At 45.4% G+C, this 20,200-nt stretch overlaps 1 protein-coding gene across 2 annotated transcripts in view; it reads left to right on the top strand.

Annotated features, from left to right (window-relative positions):
• LOC139553699 (kinesin heavy chain-like) overlaps positions 1-20,200 on the top strand; it is a 148,795-nt gene that overhangs the window by 83,279 nt on the left and 45,316 nt on the right. For both annotated transcript variants that reach the window (XM_071366302.1, XM_071366293.1), the window contains exons 5-8: positions 1,736-1,784; positions 17,278-17,333; positions 17,436-17,523; positions 18,147-18,271. In XM_071366302.1, coding sequence (XP_071222403.1) covers positions 1,736-1,784; positions 17,278-17,333; positions 17,436-17,523; positions 18,147-18,271 — 318 coding nt within the window. The remainder of the gene's footprint in view (positions 1-1,735; positions 1,785-17,277; positions 17,334-17,435; positions 17,524-18,146; positions 18,272-20,200) is intronic.

Genomic DNA, 20,200 nt, shown 5'->3' with positions numbered 1-20,200 from the left:
CTCACCTGTCTCTCTTTTATCTATCCCACACCTGTCTCTCTTTCATCTATCCCCTCACCTGTCTCTCTTTCATCTATCCCCTCACCTGTCTCTCTTTCATCTATCCCCTCACCTGTCTCTCTTTCATCTACCCCCTCACCTGTCTCTCTTTCATCTATCCCCTCACCTGTCTCTCTTTTATCTATCCCCTCACCTGTCTCTCTTTTATCTATTCCCTCACCTGTCTCTCTTTCATCTATTCCCTCACCTGTCTCTCTACCCAGTTCATCTATCTAGTGGATGACATCACCACTCTCCTTTTTTTGGTGTCCTAGATCTGAAGACCCTTAAGCCAACTCTTCCTGCTATTGGTCTCATAATCATACAGAACACTGGACCAGACTTCTGCACCATTTAACCATACCTGAGGGTGGGATGTCTGTGTTCCTCCATGACTCCCTGGTCTGCACTGACAACAGGTTGTTCTACACCAGTAGACTGGTGTCCCAGATCTCTACAGCCCTCTGGCTGTTATTGCCATTCTCCGATAGTCCAGGGGAGTTGGCTAAAGCTGTGATTCTCAACCAGCTGTCGCTAGAACTCTAGGCGGTCTTCAGAGAGTTTTAAATGGGTCCCTCGGGAACAGAAAAGGTTACAACCCCCTGGATTAAAACCCTGAGTTCCACATCAAGATCTGTACTGTCTAGTTCTGCACCAGTATCCTGGTGTCCCACATATCTATACGCTCTATTCTCTAAACCCCTCTGGTTGTTATTGCCATTCTCCAGGGGAGAGGAGCAGAGGATTTGACTAAAGCACATCTGGGACTGGACCAGACTAAGATACCAACTAGCCATAACTGAGAACTACTGTGACATGTCTGAATCCACCATAAATCTCTATAATCCATGGAGTGGATGTGTCTGCTAGTCTGGCTATTATTGTCTGGCTATTATTGTTCTGCCATAGTATATAGATAATAATTTCCATGGTAATGTAGAATGTTCATTCAAATGATGCTAGTGTTCACGTCATGTCGGAAATTTGGGACCTCCAAAGTTAAAACTAAGTTATTTGCATAGAGCTTCCTATTGGTTGATTCTGGTACCTCCCAAGTGGGAAACTTGGGATCTGACTCTTCCACCTCGGTTAGCAAGTCGGAAATGTAGGCGTTTCTGACATGACTTGAACGCGGCATAACTGATTTGGCTCATGCAGTGGAATGTATTTGATGTAATGTCGGTTAAGTTGACTCAACAAATCACAGCACCTGCTTTTACTTCCTGGCATGGATACAATCAAAATGGCTGCCAGGCCATCCATTATGCATGCCATCATTGACTTGAATAGCCCTCTGTAATCACTGGAGTTACTGTGGATGTATACTGTATGCATTATATTTAATAAAACATCACAAACATCAGTATTTAGTAAAATAAAACATAAATATCTGGAACAAACCAGTCTGCTGCATCAGGTTAGCATCACTGACAACGCTGTCTGTATTCATGGACTCTGGACTGATGGAATGTATATGAATACATCGTTACTATCTTGTCATTATTTGTGCATTTGCACATAATATCTCATAGTTAATGCCTAGTATAATCTCTGCACCCAGACCCACATCTCTGTGTTTATTGGAGACCATCTAACATTTAATGCCAGTTCATCATATTTGGCAGATTCGTATAATCAGTCCACTTTCCTCTCAAAGATTAGTTTCTCTCAATATGCTCTCTCCTCTCTTCACCAGGTGTCCTATTTTGAAATTTACATGGACAAAATACGGGACCTTCTGGATGGTAAGTAATGTGTAATGTTGAAGAGTCTTCTGTGTGTGTACAACAGTAAAATGATACCCACATCATGATATGTGAAGTTATAGATCCCTGTAGGGAGTCTGAGCCTATCATAGTAGCCAGAGGCATTGATTGAATGTGAGAGAGAGAGAGAGCGAGAGCGAGAGCGAGAGAGAGAGAGAGAAAATGGAGGCCTGGGAGGGAGACATGCTGTAATGGGACCTGGGGACCAGCCCAAAATAGTTTCCCTTCCTCCACAAAACATACCGCTCTTTCATAAGGCCACTTTTACAACCGAGAACTCCACTTTTATTCTCGCTTTGACTAATCCTTTAAAAACACATCTTACATCCTTACCATATCTCTTGTCTATCTTATTTTTCCTACTTAGCTTGTCCCCCCAAAAAATGTAACAGTTGACATTTTCTTTTCTGTTGCTTACTGTACTGAAACCAATGAAGCCATGCAAAACCCTCCATTGCATATCACCAGTACCCTTTTGTACCGGTGGCTTGTATGTGCTCTTCATGCTGGCTTTACCTTGTCATCAAGGCCCGGTTTTACCCACCAAGGAGTGTCTTTTCAATTCATCTTTATTTAAAACCTTGACACACTCCCTATATAACTTCTTCCCATTCACCTCATCCAAACCCACCTCATCCAAACCCACCTCATCCAAACCCACCTCATCCAAACCCACCTCTTCCAACCCTCTCAGATCCAGTACTAAAGCCTCTCTGTCTGACTCTGGGATATTGGGTGGAATTCTTAGTCTGGGAAATGGGGCGTCTTCATCTTGTCTTTTTGTAGTAACTCTTGAGCATAATCCCCTCTTCTCCTGACAGAGCCTTCCTGCAACTTCCCAGCATTTGTCCGACAATCCTTTCTGACCTCAACCCCCAGATGTTCAGCCACCCGTCCTCCATCCATTAATGTGGGCTCAGCCATGTCCATTAACTTCCTGAGGGTGATGATTTTGCCCTTCAGCAGCATCTTGGAGAAATGTGGAACAGCTTCAGTTGTAGAATCCAGTCTTGCCCCAAACACCAGAGGTTCCTCCAGCAGCCAATGTACTGACTCAGCCTTAGTGTGTCTGGACACCTTCATTATACTCCAAACACCAGAGGTTCCTCCAGCAGCCAATGCACTGACTCAGCCTTAGTGTGTCTGGACACCTTCATTATACTCCAAACACCAGAGGTTCCTCCAGCAGCCAATGCACTGACTCAGCCTTAGTGCGTCTGGACACCTTCATTATACTCCAAACCCTAAGAAGGCCTCTGTAAAACGGAGGTACTCCATCTCTAGAAATCTGGCTACTATCAACCAAAAATAAAGCCTTCTTTAAATCTAATCCCCTAACCTTCTGTAATAGCAGGCCTGCCACCCCTCTCCACGCCACATTTTTCGGGCCATAAAGCACCTTTGAATAAACTGGAACCGGAAAGCAGCAGCCCTACTAGCCAGATGTACAAGACCTTGTCCCCCCTCCTCTTCTGACAAATACAAAACACTTTGTGGAACCCAATGATATTTATCCATGTTACGTCCGTCGTTAGAATGAGACCAAGGTGCAGCGTGGTAGGCGTATATTTTTTCTTTATTCAAAATGACACCGAAAAACAACAAAATACAAAAAAGAACGTAAAGCTATATGCAGTGCAGAAAGCAACTACACACAAACAAGATCCCACAACTGAAGGTGGGAAAAAGGGCTGCCTAAGTATGATCCCCAATCAGAGACAACGTAAACAGCTGCCTCTGATTGGGAACCATACCCGGCCAACAAAGAAATAGACAAACTAGAATCACACCCGGACCTAACCAAATAGAGAAATAAAAAGGCTCTCTAAGGTCAGGACGTGACAATCCACCCCAAAAAAATCTACAATAATTGCCTGCATCTTGGCCAGACGGTGGCTCTAAACATGACAACCGATACCACAGTGCAGAGGCAACCACGTTATTAACAATAATAGTGGCCCCCTATATGACATTCTAGATAGCAACCACCACCATCTATCTCCTCATCATCCCTTCCACCATTTCAACCACCCCATTCCAATTTTTTTTCCATTGTCCCCTCATCCTCTTGGTACACTCCAAGATACTTGAACCCTCCCTTCCACCATTCCAACCCCCCTGGCAAAGCCATGATCCCTCCAGACCATTTCCCAATCTGTAAAGCACTACTTTTCCCCCAATTTACCTTTGTAGAGGATATTCCCTTAAACCGATCAACCACGAGACTCAAACTATTCACCTCCGCTTGATGTTTCACCGTAATAACTACATCATCAGCATCTGCTGAGAAACCAATAGGAGGAATATCCTCTGAAATGTTCACCCCTTCAATGAGACTTCTAATGCTATTTAGCGGTGGCTCTATAGTGATGACATATAACATTCCTGACAATGAACACCCCTGTCTAGTTCCTCTACACACTTTACAAGGAGCACTCAAGCCACCGTTAACTTTCAATATATTTTCAATGTCACCGTATATCACAATGATCATGGCAATAAAACCAGAGCTGAAACCAAAAGCCTACAAAGTGGCCACATAGGTATTGATGTTCAACTCGGTCAAATGCCTTTTCCTGATGAATTGAAATTAGACCAGCATCCAACCCAACATCCTTAGAGACGTCCAGAATCAGGGAAATGTTATCCCCTATCTGCCTGCCGGGAACACAGTAGGACTGGTCTGTATGATGTGAAATGTTATCCCCTATCTGCCTGCCGGGAACACAGTAGGACTGGTCTGTATGATGTGAAATGTTATCCCTTATCTGCCTGCAGGGAACACAGTAGGACTGGTCTGTATGATGTGAAATGTTATCCCCTATCTGCCTGCCGGGAACACAGTAGGACTGGTCTGTATGATGTGAAATGTTATCCCTTATCTGCCTGCAGGGAACACAGTAGGACTGGTCTGTATGATGTGAAATGTTATCCCTTATCTGCCTGCAGGGAACACAGTAGGACTGGTCTGTATGATTTGCCCCGTCACCTCTCTCAGCCTGGTGGACAAAGCCTTGGACAGGATCTTATAATCAGTGCACATTAAGGCCACCGGCCTCCAGTTCTTCACCTCCATAGGGTCACCCTTTTTTGGCAGTAGGGTGAGGACAACCCTTCTGCAGCTTAACGGTAGTACTCTGGTCAAACTATCGTTAACTACTGCTAGCCAATCCTCTCCCAACATAGCCCAAATAGACTTAAACAAGTCAACGGGAAGCCTATCAATGCCCGGTGCCCTTCCATTTTCCATGCCTTTTTTAATGCAGTGTATAGCTCCTGCAAAGACAATGGTTGCTCTAGTTCAACCTGAGCTTCAGCACCCACCTGTGAGAGCCCATCAAGGAACTGCTGTGTCACTGTTTTATCCTCTTCCTAATTCCACTAGTAGAGCTCAGCATAGAACTCTACTGTCCTCTATCTAATTCCACTTGTAGAGCTCAGCATAGAACTCTACTGTCCTCTATCTAATTCCACTTGTAGAGCTCAGTATAGAACTCTACTATCCTCTTTCTAATTCCACTTGTAGAGCTCAGTATAGAACTCTACTATCCTCTTTCTAATTCCACTTGTAGAGCTCAGCATAGAACTCTACTATCCTCTTCCTAATTCCACTAGTAGAGCTCAGCATAGAACTCTACTGTCCTCTTCCTAATTCCACTTGTAGAGCTCAGCATAGAACTCTACTATCCTCTTTCTAATTCCACTTGTAGAGCTCAGCATAGAACTCTACTGTCCTCTTCCTAATTCCACTTGGGCTAGTGAGCTCCTGTCCAACAGCTGATTTGACTCAATTAATAATTATTCTTTGTCCATTCTTTTTCTCTAAACCAAAGAAAAATTTGGATGAGACATCCATTTCAGAGATTCCCTGAAACTTACTTCTCACCAATGTCCCCTGTGCTCTGATACCCAGCAGGTCTGCCAATGAGGCTTTTTTCCTCTTGAGTGCCTGAATATGGCCTCGATCTCCTGTGGTCTCAACTAACGTCAGGAGTTCCACTATTTCAGACTCCAGGGTGTTCATTGATCTGCTGATGTCTCTGGTGACATTCATGGTGTATTGATTACAGAATTGTTGAATCTGGATGTTCCCTTTATCCCACCACGGTTGAAGAGATACAATACTGTCCTCTTCAGACCTCCACCTCTCCTCGAAAAAAAACATTTCCTAAAGCGAGCGTCACTCAATAAAGTTATAATAAAATGCCAGTATGCACTTGTGGGTTTTACAGCGTCAATGTACACCACCTCTGAGCAGCGTAGCCTAGTGGTTAGAGCATTGGACTAGTAACCGAAAGGTTGCAAGATCAAATCCCCGAGCTGACAAGGTACAAATCTGTCCTTCTGCCCCTGAACAAGGCAGTTAACCCACTGTTCCTAGGCCGTCACTGAAAATAAGAATTTGTTCTTAACTGCCTGGTTAAATAAAGGTTTTATCACACTGGATTTACAGACCTGAGATTGATGCTCAAAACAATACAACCTATCTAACCTGGCCAGAGAGATGGTGTTCTCTCTCACATTAGACCCTGTGTTCTGTCTCGTACCTCCATGTTGGCTCCAAACATCACACAGTGTTACAATAAAACCTATCTAACCTGGCCAGAGAGATGGTGTTCTCTCTCACATTAGACCATGTGTTCTGTCTCGTGCCTCCATTTTGACTCTGCCAAATATCACATAGTTCATGTGTTACAATAAGGCGTTCTTAAAAAGTCCTTGAGGCTATATGAGGTATCTAAATCACTGACTGTGCAGTTAAAATCCCCAGCAAGTAATAAATCATCCTCAGTGTTACATTTCTCAATGGTATTAGATAATGTCTCTAAAAAACATACCCTCTCAACTGCCACTACTGGGGCATATACATTTATTAAGCACATAGTGATGTTTTCACATCTCGCTCTTATTATTATTTTATAATTTTACCCCCCTTTTTTCTCCCCAATTTTCGTGGTATCCAATCGCTAGTAATTACTATCTTGTCTCATCGCTACAACTCCCGTACGGGCTCGGGAGAGACCAAGGTCGAAAGCCATGCGTCCTCCGAAGCACAACCCAACCAAGCCACACTGCTTCTTAACACAGCGCGCCTCCAACCCGGAAGCCAGCCGCACCAATGTGTCGGAGGAAACACCGTGCACCTGGCCCCCTTGGTTAGCGTGCACTGCGCCCGGCCCGCCACAGGAGTCGCTGGAGCGCGATGAGACAAGGATATCCCTACCGGCCAAACCCTCCCTAACCCGGACGACGCTAGGCCAATTGTGCGTCGCCCCACGGACCTCCCGGTCGCGGCCGGCTGCGACAGAGCCTGGGCGCAAACCCAGAGACTCTGGTGGCACAGCTAGCGCTGCGATGCAGTGCCCTAGACCACTGCGCCAACCGGGAGGCCCTCGCTCTAACTTTTAATAACCTCCCCTCAACTACCTCTTCAACCTCATATGACCAAGGCAACAAAACTTTGGAGAACAGGATGGCCACACCCCTACTTTTTGAGTTTTTATGACTACACACCACTGCCCCCCCCCCCCCACTCCTGTTGCCACAACTTAATTGTCCATACTACTATGCGTTTCTTGTCCGTGTCTCACCCCGTTTACGTTTAAAGAAGACATGTTAAAACTGCTCATGGCTGGGAAAAGAAATACAGAGGAAGAGACAGAAAACACATCTCTTTACAGAGTTAAGGCTGAGACTGATCTCAGAAAACACATCTCTTTACAGAGTTAAGGCTGAGACTGATCTCAGATAACACATCTCTTTACATAGTTAAGGCTGTGACTGATCTCAGAAAATACATCTCTTTACAGAGTTAAGGCTGTGACTGATCTCAGAAAACACATCTCTTTACAGAGTTAAGGCTGTGACTGATCTCAGAAAACACATCTCTTTACAGAGTTAAGGCTGAGACTGATCTCAGAAAACACTTATCTCCTGACCACTTTCTTTATGACATCAGAACCACTTTCTTTATGACATCAGAACCACTTTCTTTAGTCTAGCAATTTCAGGGCTTGTCAAACCTCCACCCGTTATTTTTGACATCAGAAACTTTGCTGATTCAATAAACAATTCACTTTCAGGAAAAAACAATCAGTTACATTATAATCCTGCATATATTTCTTCCTTTTTGTCAAATTCCGAAATTGACATACTTTTTCAATCCCATACCTCCCTTCCACCCCATTTCTCTCGCTATTTTGTTGTGACGCATCAGAGGCCTCACTCTCATCCCCAGAAGAAAACTCCACCATCTCTACTTCCTGTTCATCCTCAACTGATGTGTCATGTCTACTTCCTGTTTATCCTCAACTGATTTATCATCTCTACTTCCTGTTATAATTAGAACCTTCATCACCCTTAAATTCTTCCTTTTAGTCCTCGGTACTTTGAAAACAGCTGCTTTTTTTTACATTGCTTCACTCTCCTCCTGAACTCCCATTTCATTCTCCAGCACCCCCTCAGCGATCTCAATCGCAGTCTCATCTACTGTCCCCACCCCCCCTCTTTTCCCTGCTCTACCACAACTGCACAATCCCTTCTCAGTGATGATTTAGCTGTACCAGCGCTGCAACCCGACTCTGCGCGCTCGTTCTCTCGACAATTACGCACCAAATGCTCCTCTCTTCCACACCCATAGCATTTCATTGATTCAGTAGCAGCGTAGAACACACAATCAAACCCATCAATCTTAAAACTGAACGCTAAATTCAGTTTGTCAGTATCCTTCTTTAAAATCATGTGCACTTGTCTACCTATGAGACACGACATGTTTCAGCAAAGGAGATTTGAATCCCAAAATAACCTTCTCTATTGCAGATACAAGTTGACCCTGACGAGAGAACTCTCCCTCCAACACTTCATAGATACAAGTTAACCTTGACGAGAGAACTCTCTCTCCAACACTTCATAGATACAAGTTGACCCTGACGAGAGAACTCTCCCTCCAACACTTCATAGATACAAGTTGACCCTGACGAGAGAACTCTCCCTCCAACACTTCATAGATACAAGTTAACCTTGACGAGAGAACTCTCCCTCCAACACTTCATAGATACAAGTTGACCCTGACGAGAGAACTCTCCCTCCAACACTTCATAGATACAAGTTGACCTTGACGAGAGAACTCTCCCTCCAACACTTCATAGATACAAGTTGACCTTGACGAGATAACTGTCTCTCCAACACTTCATAGATACAAGTTGACCTTGACGAGATAACTCTCTCTCCAACACTTCATAGATACAAGTTGACCTTGACGAGATAACTCTCTCTCCAACACTTCATAGATACAAGTAGACCTTGACGAGATAACTCTCTCTCCAACACTTCATAGATACAAGTTGACCTTGACGAGATAACTCTCTCTCCAACACTTCATAGATACAAGTTGACCCTGACGAGATAACTGTCTCTCCAACACTTCATAGATACAAGTTGACCTTGACGAGATAACTCTCTCTCCAACACTTCATAGATACAAGTTGACCTTGACGAGATAACTCTCTCTCCAACACTTCATAGATACAAGTTGACCCTGACGAGATAACTGTCTCTCCAACACTTCATAGATACAAGTTGACCCTGACGAGAGAACTCTCCCTTCAACACTTCATAGATACAAGTTGACCCTGACGAGATAACTCTCTCTCCAACACTTCATAGATACAAGTTGACCCTGACGAGATAACTCTCCTCCAACACTTCATAGATACAAGTTGACCCTGACGAGATAACTCTCTCTTCAACACTTCATAGATACAAGTTGACCCTGACGAGAGAACTCTCCTCCAACACTTCATAGATACAAGTTGACCCTGACGAGATAACTCTCTCTCCAACACTTCATAGATACAAGTTGACCTTGACGAGATAACTCTCCCTTCAACACTTCATAGATACAAGTTGACCCTGAGGAGATAACTCTCTCTTCAACACTTCATAGATACAAGTTGACCCTGACGAGATAACTCTCTCTTCAACACTTCATAGATACAAGTTGACCCTGACGAGATAACTCTCTCTCCAACACTTCATAGATACAAGTTGACCCTGACGAGAGAACTCTCTCTCCAACACTTCATAGATACAAGTTGACCCTGACGAGAGAACTCTCCCTCCAACACTTCATAGATACAAGTTGACCCTGAAGAGAGAACTCTCTCTCCAACACTTCATAGATACAAGTTGACCCTGACGAGAGAACTCTCCCTCCAACACTTCATAGATACAAGTTGACCCTGAAGAGAGAACTCTCTCTCCAACACTTCATAGATACAAGTTGACCCTGACGAGAGAACTCTCTCTCCAACACTTCATAGATACAAGTTGACCTTGACGAGAGAACTCTCTCTCCAACACTTCATAGATACAAGTTGACCCTGACGAGAGAACTCTCCCTTCAACACTTCATAGATACAAGTTGACCTTGACGAGAGAACTCTCTCTCCAACACTTCATAGATACAAGTTGACCTTGACGAGATAACTCTCTCTCCAACACTTCATAGATACAAGTTGACCCAGATGAGAGAACTCTCCCTCCAACACTTCATAGATACAAGTTGACCCTGACGAGATAACTCTCTCTCCAACACTTCATAGATACAAGTTGACCTTGACGAGATAACTCTCTCTCCAACACTTCATAGATACAAGTTGACATTGACGAGAGAACTCTCTCTCCAACACTTCATAGATACAAGTTGACCCTGACGAGAGAACTCTCTCTCCAACACTTCATAGATACAAGTTGACCTTGACGAGAGAACTCTCTCTCCAACACTTCATAGATACAAGTTGACCCTGACGAGAGAACTCTCTCTCCAACACTTCATAGATACAAGTTGACCTTGACGAGAGAACTCTCTCTCCAACACTTCATAGATACAAGTTGACCCTGACGAGAGAACTCTCTCTCCAACACTTCATAGATACAAGTTGACCCTGACGAGATAACTCTCTCTCCAACACTTCATAGATACAAGTTGACCTTGACGAGATAACTCTCTCTCCAACACTTCATAGATACAAGTTGACCCAGATGAGAGAACTCTCCCTCCAACACTTCATAGATACAAGTTGACCTTGACGAGATAACTCTCTCTCCAACACTTCATAGATACAAGTTGACCTTGACGAGATAACTCTCTCTCCAACACTTCATAGATACAAGTTGACCCTGACGAGAGAACTCTCTCTCCAACACTTCATAGATACAAGTTGACCATGACGAGAGAACTCTCTCTCCAACACTTCATAGATACAAGTTGACCCTGACGAGATAACTCTCTCTTCAACACTTCATAGATACTAGTTGACCCTGACGAGATAACTCTCTCTTCAACACTTCATAGATACAAGTTGACCCTGAAGAGAGAACTCTCTCTCCAACACTTCATAGATACAAGTTGACCCTGACGAGATAACTCTCTCTCCAACACTTCATAGATACAAGTTGACCCTGACGAGAGAACTCTCCCTCCAACACTTCATAGATACAAAGTTGACCCTGAAGAGAGAACTCTCTCTCCAACACTTCATAGATACAAGTTGACCTTGACGAGAGAACTCTCTCTCCAACACTTCATAGATACAAGTTGACCCTGATGAGAGAACTCTCCCTTCAACACTTCATAGATACAAGTTGACCTTGATGAGAGAACTCTCTCTCCAACACTTCATAGATACAAGTTGACCTTGACGAGATAACTCTCTCTCCAACACTTCATAGATACAAGTTGACCCAGATGAGAGAACTCTCCCTCCAACACTTCATAGATACAAGTTGACCCTGACGAGATAACTCTCTCTCCAACACTTCATAGATACAAGTTGACCTTGACGAGATAACTCTCTCTCCAACACTTCATAGATACAAGTTGACATTGACGAGAGAACTCTCTCTCCAACACTTCATAGATACAAGTTGACCCTGACGAGAGAACTCTCTCTCCAACACTTCATAGATACAAGTTGACCTTGACGAGAGAACTCTCTCTCCAACACTTCATAGATACAAGTTGACCCTGACGAGAGAACTCTCTCTCCAACACTTCATAGATACAATTTGACCTTGACGAGAGAACTCTCTCTCCAACACTTCATAGATACAAGTTGACCCTGACGAGAGAACTCTCTCTCCAACACTTCATAGATACAAGTTGACCATGACGAGAGAACTCTCTCTCCAACACTTCATAGATACAAGTTGACCTTGACGAGATAACTCTCTCTCCAACACTTCATAGATACAAGTTGACCCAGATGAGAGAACTCTCCCTCCAACACTTCATAGATACAAGTTGACCTTGACGAGATAACTCTCTCTCCAACACTTCATAGATACAAGTTGACCTTGACGAGATAACTCTCTCTCCAACACTTCATAGATACAAGTTGACCCTGACGAGAGAACTCTCTCTCCAACACTTCATAGATACAAGTTGACCATGACGAGAGAACTCTCTCTCCAACACTTCATAGATACAAGTTGACCCTGACGAGAGAACTCTCTCTCCAACACTTCATAGATACAAGTTGACTCTGACGAGATAACTCTCTCTCCAACACTTCATAGATACAAGTTGACACTGACGAGAGAACTCTCTCTCCAACACTTCATAGATACAAGTTGACCCTGACGAGATAACTCTCTCTCCAACACTTCATAGATACAAGTTGACCATGACGAGAGAACTCTCTCTCCAACACTTCATAGATACAAGTTGACCATGACGAGAGAACTCTCTCTCCAACACTTCATAGATACAAGTTGACCTTGACGAGATAACTCTCTCTCCAACACTTCATAGATACAAGTTGACCCTGACGAGAGAACTCTCCCTCCAACACTTCATAGATACAAGTTGACCCTGACGAGAGAACTCTCTCTCCAACACTTCATAGATACAAGTTGACCTTGACGAGATAACTCTCCCTTCAACACTTCATAGATACAAGTTGACCTTGACGAGAGAACTCTCTCTCCAACACTTCATAGATACAAGTTGACCTTGACGAGATAACTCTCTCTCCAACACTTCATAGATACAAGTTGACCCAGATGAGAGAACTCTCCCTCCAACACTTCATAGATACAAGTTGACCCTGACGAGATAACTCTCTCTCCAACACTTCATAGATACAAGTTGACCTTGACGAGATAACTCTCTCTCCAACACTTCATAGATACAAGTTGACATTGACGAGAGAACTCTCTCTCCAACACTTCATAGATACAAGTTGACCCTGACGAGAGAACTCTCTCTCCAACACTTCATAGATACAAGTTGACCTTGACGAGAGAACTCTCCCTCCAACACTTCATAGATACAAGTTGACCTTGACGAGAGAACTCTCTCTCCAACACTTCATAGATACAAGTTGACCCTGATGAGAGAACTCTCCCTTCAACACTTCATAGATACAAGTTGACCTTGACGAGAGAACTCTCTCTTCAACACTTCATAGATACAAGTTGACCTTGACGAGAGAACTCTCTCTCCAACACTTCATAGATACAAGTTGACCTTGACGAGATAACTCTCCCTCCAACACTTCATAGATACAAGTTGACCTTGACGAGATAACTCTCTCTCCAACACTTCATAGATACAAGTTGACCTTGACGAGATAACTCTCTCTCCAACACTTCATAGATACAAGTTGACCCTGACGAGAGAACTCTCTCTCCAACACTTCATAGATACAAGTTGACCATGACGAGAGAACTCTCTCTCCAACACTTCATAGATACAAGTTGACCCTGACGAGAGAACTCTCTCTCCAACACTTCATAGATACAAGTTGACTCTGACGAGAGAACTCTCTCTCCAACACTTCATAGATACAAGTTGACCATGACGAGAGAACTCTCTCTCCAACACTTCATAGATACAAGTTGACCCTGACGAGAGAACTCTCTCTTCAACACTTCATAGATACAAGTTGACCTTGACGAGAGAACTCTCTCTCCAACACTTCATAGATACAAGTTGACCCTGACGAGAGAACTCTCTCTCCAACACTTCATAGATACAAGTTGACCCTGACGAGATAACTCTCTCTCCAACACTTCATAGATACAAGTTGACCTTGACGAGATAACTCTCTCTCCAACACTTCATAGATACAAGTTGACATTGACGAGAGAACTCTCTCTCCAACACTTCATAGATACAAGTTGACCTTGACGAGATAACTCTCTCTCCAACACTTCATAGATACAAGTTGACCCAGATGAGAGAACTCTCCCTCCAACACTTCATAGATACAAGTTGACCCTGACGAGATAACTCTCTCTCCAACACTTCATAGATACAAGTTGACCCTGACGAGAGAACTCTCTCTCCAACACTTCATAGATACAAGTTGACCCTGACGAGATAACTCTCTCTCCAACACTTCATAGATACAAGTTGACCTTGACGAGAGAACTCTCCCTCCAACACTTCATAGATACAAGTTGACCCTGACGAGAGAACTCTCTCTCCAACACTTCATAGATACAAGTTGACCCTGACGAGAGAACTCTCCCTTCAACACTTCATAGATACAAGTTAACCCTGACGAGAGAACTCTCTCTCCAACACTTCATCTCCAACAAATGATGGCTGTTAGAAAGTATAACTTTCTCCCTGTCGGATTCATAAGAAGAAATACCGACGTCGGATGCAATTTGAATGGAGTTTATGGAGAAAGAGAGAGTGCGAGAGAGTGCTCGCTCGTGCAATGATTTTAAAGCAACGATATGCGAGTGACAAGCTGTTTTAAAACGCTGCAGCTGCAATCTTTACAATTAAAAAAACAAGGTGACCCTCGAAAGCCAGATGGAGATGAATAAATTAGACGCCATTCAGTATGGAACGGCGCTCCACACTGAGATGGGCTGTCTGTCTCCATTCAGTATGGAACGGAGCTCCTCACTGGGCTGTCTGTCCCCATTCAGTATGGAACGGAGCACCACACTGGGCTGTCTGTCTCCATTCAGTATGGAACGGAGCACCACACTGGGCTGTCTGTCTCCATTCAGTATGGAACGGAGCTCCACACTGAGATGGGCTGTCTGTCTCCATTCAGTATGGAACGGAGCTCCTCACTGGGCTGTCTGTCCCCATTCAGTATGGAACAGAGCACCACACTGAGATGGGCTGTCTGTCTCCATTCAGTATGGAACGGAGCTCCACACTGGGCTGTCTGTCTCCATTCAGTATGGAACGGTGTTCCTCACTGGGCTGTCTGTCCCCATTCAGTATGGAACGGAGCTCCACACTGAGATGGGCTGTCTGTCTCCATTCAGTATGGAACGGAGCTCCTCACTGGGCTGTCTGTCTCCATTCAGTATGGAACGGAGCTCCACACTGAGATGGGCTGTCTGTCTCCATTCAGTATGGAACGGAGCTCCACACTGGGCTGTCTGTCTCCATTCAGTATGGAACGGTGCTCCTCACTGGGCTGTCTGTCCCCATTCAGTATGGAACGGAGCTCCACACTGAGATGGGCTGTCTGTCTCCATTCAGTATGGAACGGAGCTCCTCACTGGGCTGTCTGTCCCCATTCAGTATGGAACGGAGCTCCACACTGAGATGGGCTGTCTGTCTCCATTCAGTATGGAACGGGGCTCCACACTGAGATGGGCTGTCTGTCTCCATTCAGTATGGAACGGAGCTCCACACTGAGATGGGCTGTCTGTCTCCATTCAGTATGGAACGGGGCTCCACACTGAGATGGGCTGTCTGTCTCCATTCAGTATGGAACGGTGCTCCACACTGGGCTGTCTGTCTCCATTCAGTATGGAACGGAGCTCCACACTGAGATGGACTGTCTGTCTCCATTCAGTATGGAACGGAGCTCCACACTGAGATGGGCTGTCTGTCTCCATTCAGTATGGAACGGTGCTCCACACTGGGCTGTCTGTCTCCATTCAGTATGGAACGGTGCTCCACACTGAGATGGACTGTCTGTCTCCATTCAGTATGGAACGGTGGTCCATTTAATTTAACGGTTTCTCCTTGTTATTTATATTGGGGAATGGAAGTGTTTTTGGGCGGTAAATCCCGGTAAATCCCGGTAAATCTCGATATCCGGGTTTCTGCCATTCAATCCTACCCTCTGTCCTGTCATGTCCCCAGCTGTCCCTCTGTCCTGTCATGTTCCCAGCCGTCCCTCTGTCCTGTCATGTCCCACTGTCCTGTCATGTCCCCAGCCGTCCGTCCCACTGTCATGTCACGTCCGTCCCTCTGTCCTGTCATGTCCCCAGCCGTCCCTCTGTCCTGTCATGTCCCCAGCCGTCCCTCTGTCCTGTCATGTCCCTAGCCTTCCCTCTGTCCTGTCATGTCCCCAGCCGTCCGTCCCTCTGTCCTGTCCCCAGCCGTCCCTCTGTCCTGTCATGTCCCCAGCCGTCCCTCTGTCCTGTCATGTCCCCAGCCGTCCCTCTGTCCTGTCATGTCCCCAGCCGTCCCTCTGTCCTGTCATGTCCTCAGCCGTCCGTCCCTCTGTCCTGTCATGTCCCCAGCCTTCCCTCTTTCCTGTCATGTCCCCAGCCGTCCCTCTGTCCTGCCATGTCCCCAGCCGTCCCTCTGTCCTGTCATGTCCTCAGCCGTCCGTCCCTCTGTCCTGTCATGTCCCCAGCCTTGCCTCTGTCCTGTCATGTCCCCAGCCTTCCCTCTGTCCTGTCATGTCCCCAGCCTTCCCTCTGTCCTGTCATGTCCCCAGCCTTCCCTCTGTCCTGTCATGTCCCCAGCCGTCCGTCCCTCTTTCCTGTCATGTCCTCAGCCGTCCCTCTTTCCTGTCATGTCCGTCCCTCTGCCCTGTCATGTCCCCAGCCGTCCCTCTGTCCTGTCATGTCCCCAGCCGTCCCTCTGTCCTGTCCAGAATGAGTGTCTGCTTTGTCTGTATGTTTCCAGTTGAAATGAACCCAGGTTGACAGTCCAGAGTCTGGGGAGTCAGAGAAGCACCAGTCCTGGTAGAGATCACACACACAAACCTCTGAGAGGGAACACAGCCTTGACTTAAATCTGAACAGATTGAATATCATCTCTCATCAAAAATACAAACCTGAAACATAACTTCGTACGTACATGTCCCCAGTTGCCTCTCTGTCCTGTCCAGAAGGAGATTTGTACCGGTCTGTTGTACCGTACATTTTCTGTTTAAATCTAATTGAGTTGACATTCTGGGCCTGAGGGAGGCCTGAGGAAGACAGTCAGAGCAGCAACAAGTGGTCTATGCCAGACTTTAGGAGTAGTTGCTCTCCTGTTCTGTGATTGTTCATGCACTGTAATGACCTCTTGTTTCTCTCTGTATGTGTGATGCATCTGTATGTGTGATGCGTCTGTGTTTGTGACGTGTCTGGGAAGTACACTTTAAATACATTTTTGATTTAAATCGATTTGACTGTTTTGGGCCTTTGGCTAGATATGAAAGTAAAATCTCCAAAAGTACTCCTCTCTTCTTCTGTCCGTCTCTCTCAGTGACTAAGACTAACCTGGCAGTACATGAGGACAAGAACAGGGTTCCCTATGTGAAGGTGAGTCAGACTGACCATCAACGATGGTTTCTACATTAGAGACGTATCATCTTCCTAATGCAAACTTTTTGGACCGTCGTTAATCGTTGAATTGTCTCTCAGGGCTGCACTGAGCGCTTTGTCTCCCGCCCAGAGGAGGTGATGGATGTTATTGACGAGGGAAAAGCCAACCGTCATGTAGCTGTCACCAGTAAGTCCAAATGACACTTAGTACATTGTATAGTGTGAAGTGTAAAGTCACGTCTGTAGAGAAACTCTGCAGATTATCCTATAATGTCTGGGTGTGGGGGGGGGGGGGGGTCTGTCATATTGGTTTACTATCTCTGTTGCTACCTCTGTTGCTGCCTCTGTTACCACTGTCACTATCTCTGTTACTACCTATGTTACTATCTTCTCTTCTCCTTTCTTCTCCTCTCTTATCCTCTTGTCTCCTCTCTTCTCCACCCCTCTCCCATCTTCTCCTCTCTCCTTCTCTCTTCTCCTCTCTTCTCCACCCCTCTCCCCTCTTCTCCTCTCTCCTTCTCTCTCCTTCTCTCTTCTCCACCCCTCTCCCCTCTTCTCCTCTCTCCTTCTCTCTTCTCCACCCCTCTCTCTCCTCTCTCCTTCTCTCTTCTCCACCCCTCTTCTGCTCTCTCCTCCTCTCTCCTTCTCTCCTCCTCTCTCCTTCTCTCTTCTCCTCTCCTCTCCTCTCTTCTCCTCTCCTCTCCCCTCTCCTTCTCTCTTCTCCTCTCCCCTCTTCTCCTCTCTTCTCCTCTCTTCTCCTCTTCCCTCTCCCCTCTTCTCCTCTCTTCTCCCCTCTTCTCCTCTCTCCAGATATGAATGAACACAGCTCCAGGAGTCACAGTATCTTCCTGATCAACATTAAACAGGAACACGTGGAGACAGAGCAGAAACTGTGTGGGAAGCTCTACCTAGTGGATCTGGCTGGGAGTGAGAAGGTAAGAGTTCACTAAATAGACCCCAGGGGACCTATTTTCCCTGTCTGGGAGTGAGACGGTAAAGGACAAGACACACCATAATTAACTTTGATCAACTGCTGGGTGTCGATGAACGGTGGCGTTTAAACAATTATAATGTTCGGTGGTCAAAGGCCAGGAAGCAGAGGATAGTGTGGTAATGAACTAGCTTTAACCAGGAAGCAGGGGCTAGTGTGGTAATGAACTAGCTTTAACCAGGAAGCAGGGGCTAGTGTGGTAATGAACTAGCTTTAACCAGGAAGCAGAGGCTAGTGTGGTAATGAACTAGCTTTAACCAGGAAGCAGAGGCTAGTGTGGTAATGAAGTAGCTTTAACCAGGAAGCAGAGGCTAGTGTGGTAATGAACTAGCTTTAACCAGGAAGCAGGGGCTAGTGTGGTAATGAACTAGCTTTAACCAGGAAGCAGGGGCTAGTGTGGTAATGAACTAGCTTTAACCAGGAAGCAGGGGCTAGTGTGGTAATGAACTAGCTTTAACCAGGAAGCAGAGGCTAGTGTGGTAATGAACTAGTTTTAACCAGGAAGCAGGGGCTAGCTAGTGTGGTAATGAACTAGCTTTAACCAGGAAGCAGAGGCTAGTGTGGTGATGAACTGGCTTTAACCAGGAAGCAGAGGCTAGTGTGGTAATGAACTAGCTTTAACCAGGAAGCAGAGGTTAGTGTTGTAATGAACTAGCTTTAACCAGGAAGCAGAGGCTAGTGTGGTAATGAACTAGCTTTAACCAGGAAGCAGAGGCTAGTGTGGTAATGAACTAGCTTTAACCAGGAAGCAGAGGCTAGTGTGGTAATGAACTAGCTTTAACCAGGAAGCAGGGGCTAGTGTGGTAATGAACTAGCTTTAACCAGGAAGCAGAGGCTAGTGTGGTAATGAACTAGCTTTAACCAGGAAGCAGAGGCTAGTGTGGTAATGAACTAGCTTTAACCAGGAAGCAGAGGCTAGTGTGGTAATGAACTAGCTTTAACCAGGAAGCAGGGGATAGTGTGGTAATGAACTAGCTTTAACCAGGAAGCAGAGGCTAGTGTGGTAATGAACTAGCTTTAACCAGGAAGCAGAGGCTAGTGTGGTAATGAAGTAGCTTTAACCAGGAAGCAGAGGCTAGTGTGGTAATGAACTAGCTTTAACCAGGAAGCAGGGGCTAGTGTGGTAATGAACTAGCTTTAACCAGGAAGCAGGGGCTAGTGTGGTAATGAACTAGCTTTAACCAGGAAGCAGGGGCTAGTGTGGTAATGAACTAGCTTTAACCAGGAAGCAGAGGCTAGTGTGGTAATGAACTAGCTTTAACCAGGAAGCAGGGGCTAGCTAGTGTGGTAATGAACTAGCTTTAACCAGGAAGCAGAGGCTAGTGTGGTAATGAACTGGCTTTAACCAGGAAGCAGAGGCTAGTGTGGTAATGAACTAGCTTTAACCAGGAAGCAGAGGCTAGTGTGGTAATGAACTAGCTTTAACCAGGAAGCAGAGGCTAGTGTGGTAATGAACTAGCTTTAACCAGGAAGCAGAGGCTAGTGTGGTAATGAACTAGCTTTAACCAGGAAGCAGGGGCTAGTGTGGTAATGAACTAGCTTTAACCAGGAAGCAGAGGCTAGTGTGGTAATGAACTAGCTTTAACCTGGAAGCAGGGGCTAGTGTGGTAATGAACTAGCTTTAACCAGGAAGCAGAGGCTAATGTGGTAATGAACTAGCTTTAACCAGGAAGCAGAGGCTAGTGTGGTAATGAAGTAGCTTTAACCAGGAAGCAGAGGCTAGTGTGGTAATGAACTAGCTTTAACCAGGAAGCAGAGGATAGTGTGGTAATGAACTAGCTTTAACCAGGAAGCAGGGGCTAGTGTGGTAATGAATTAGCTTTAACCAGGAAGCAGAGGCTAGTGTGGTAATGAACTAGCTTTAACCAGGAAG

Source organism: Salvelinus alpinus, chromosome 2 (genome assembly GCF_045679555.1).
Source record: "Salvelinus alpinus chromosome 2, SLU_Salpinus.1, whole genome shotgun sequence".
Taxonomy (NCBI): domain Eukaryota; kingdom Metazoa; phylum Chordata; class Actinopteri; order Salmoniformes; family Salmonidae; genus Salvelinus; species Salvelinus alpinus.
The sequence above is the reverse complement of the archived record's forward strand: the minus strand, read 5'-3'. Positions and strand labels throughout refer to the sequence as shown.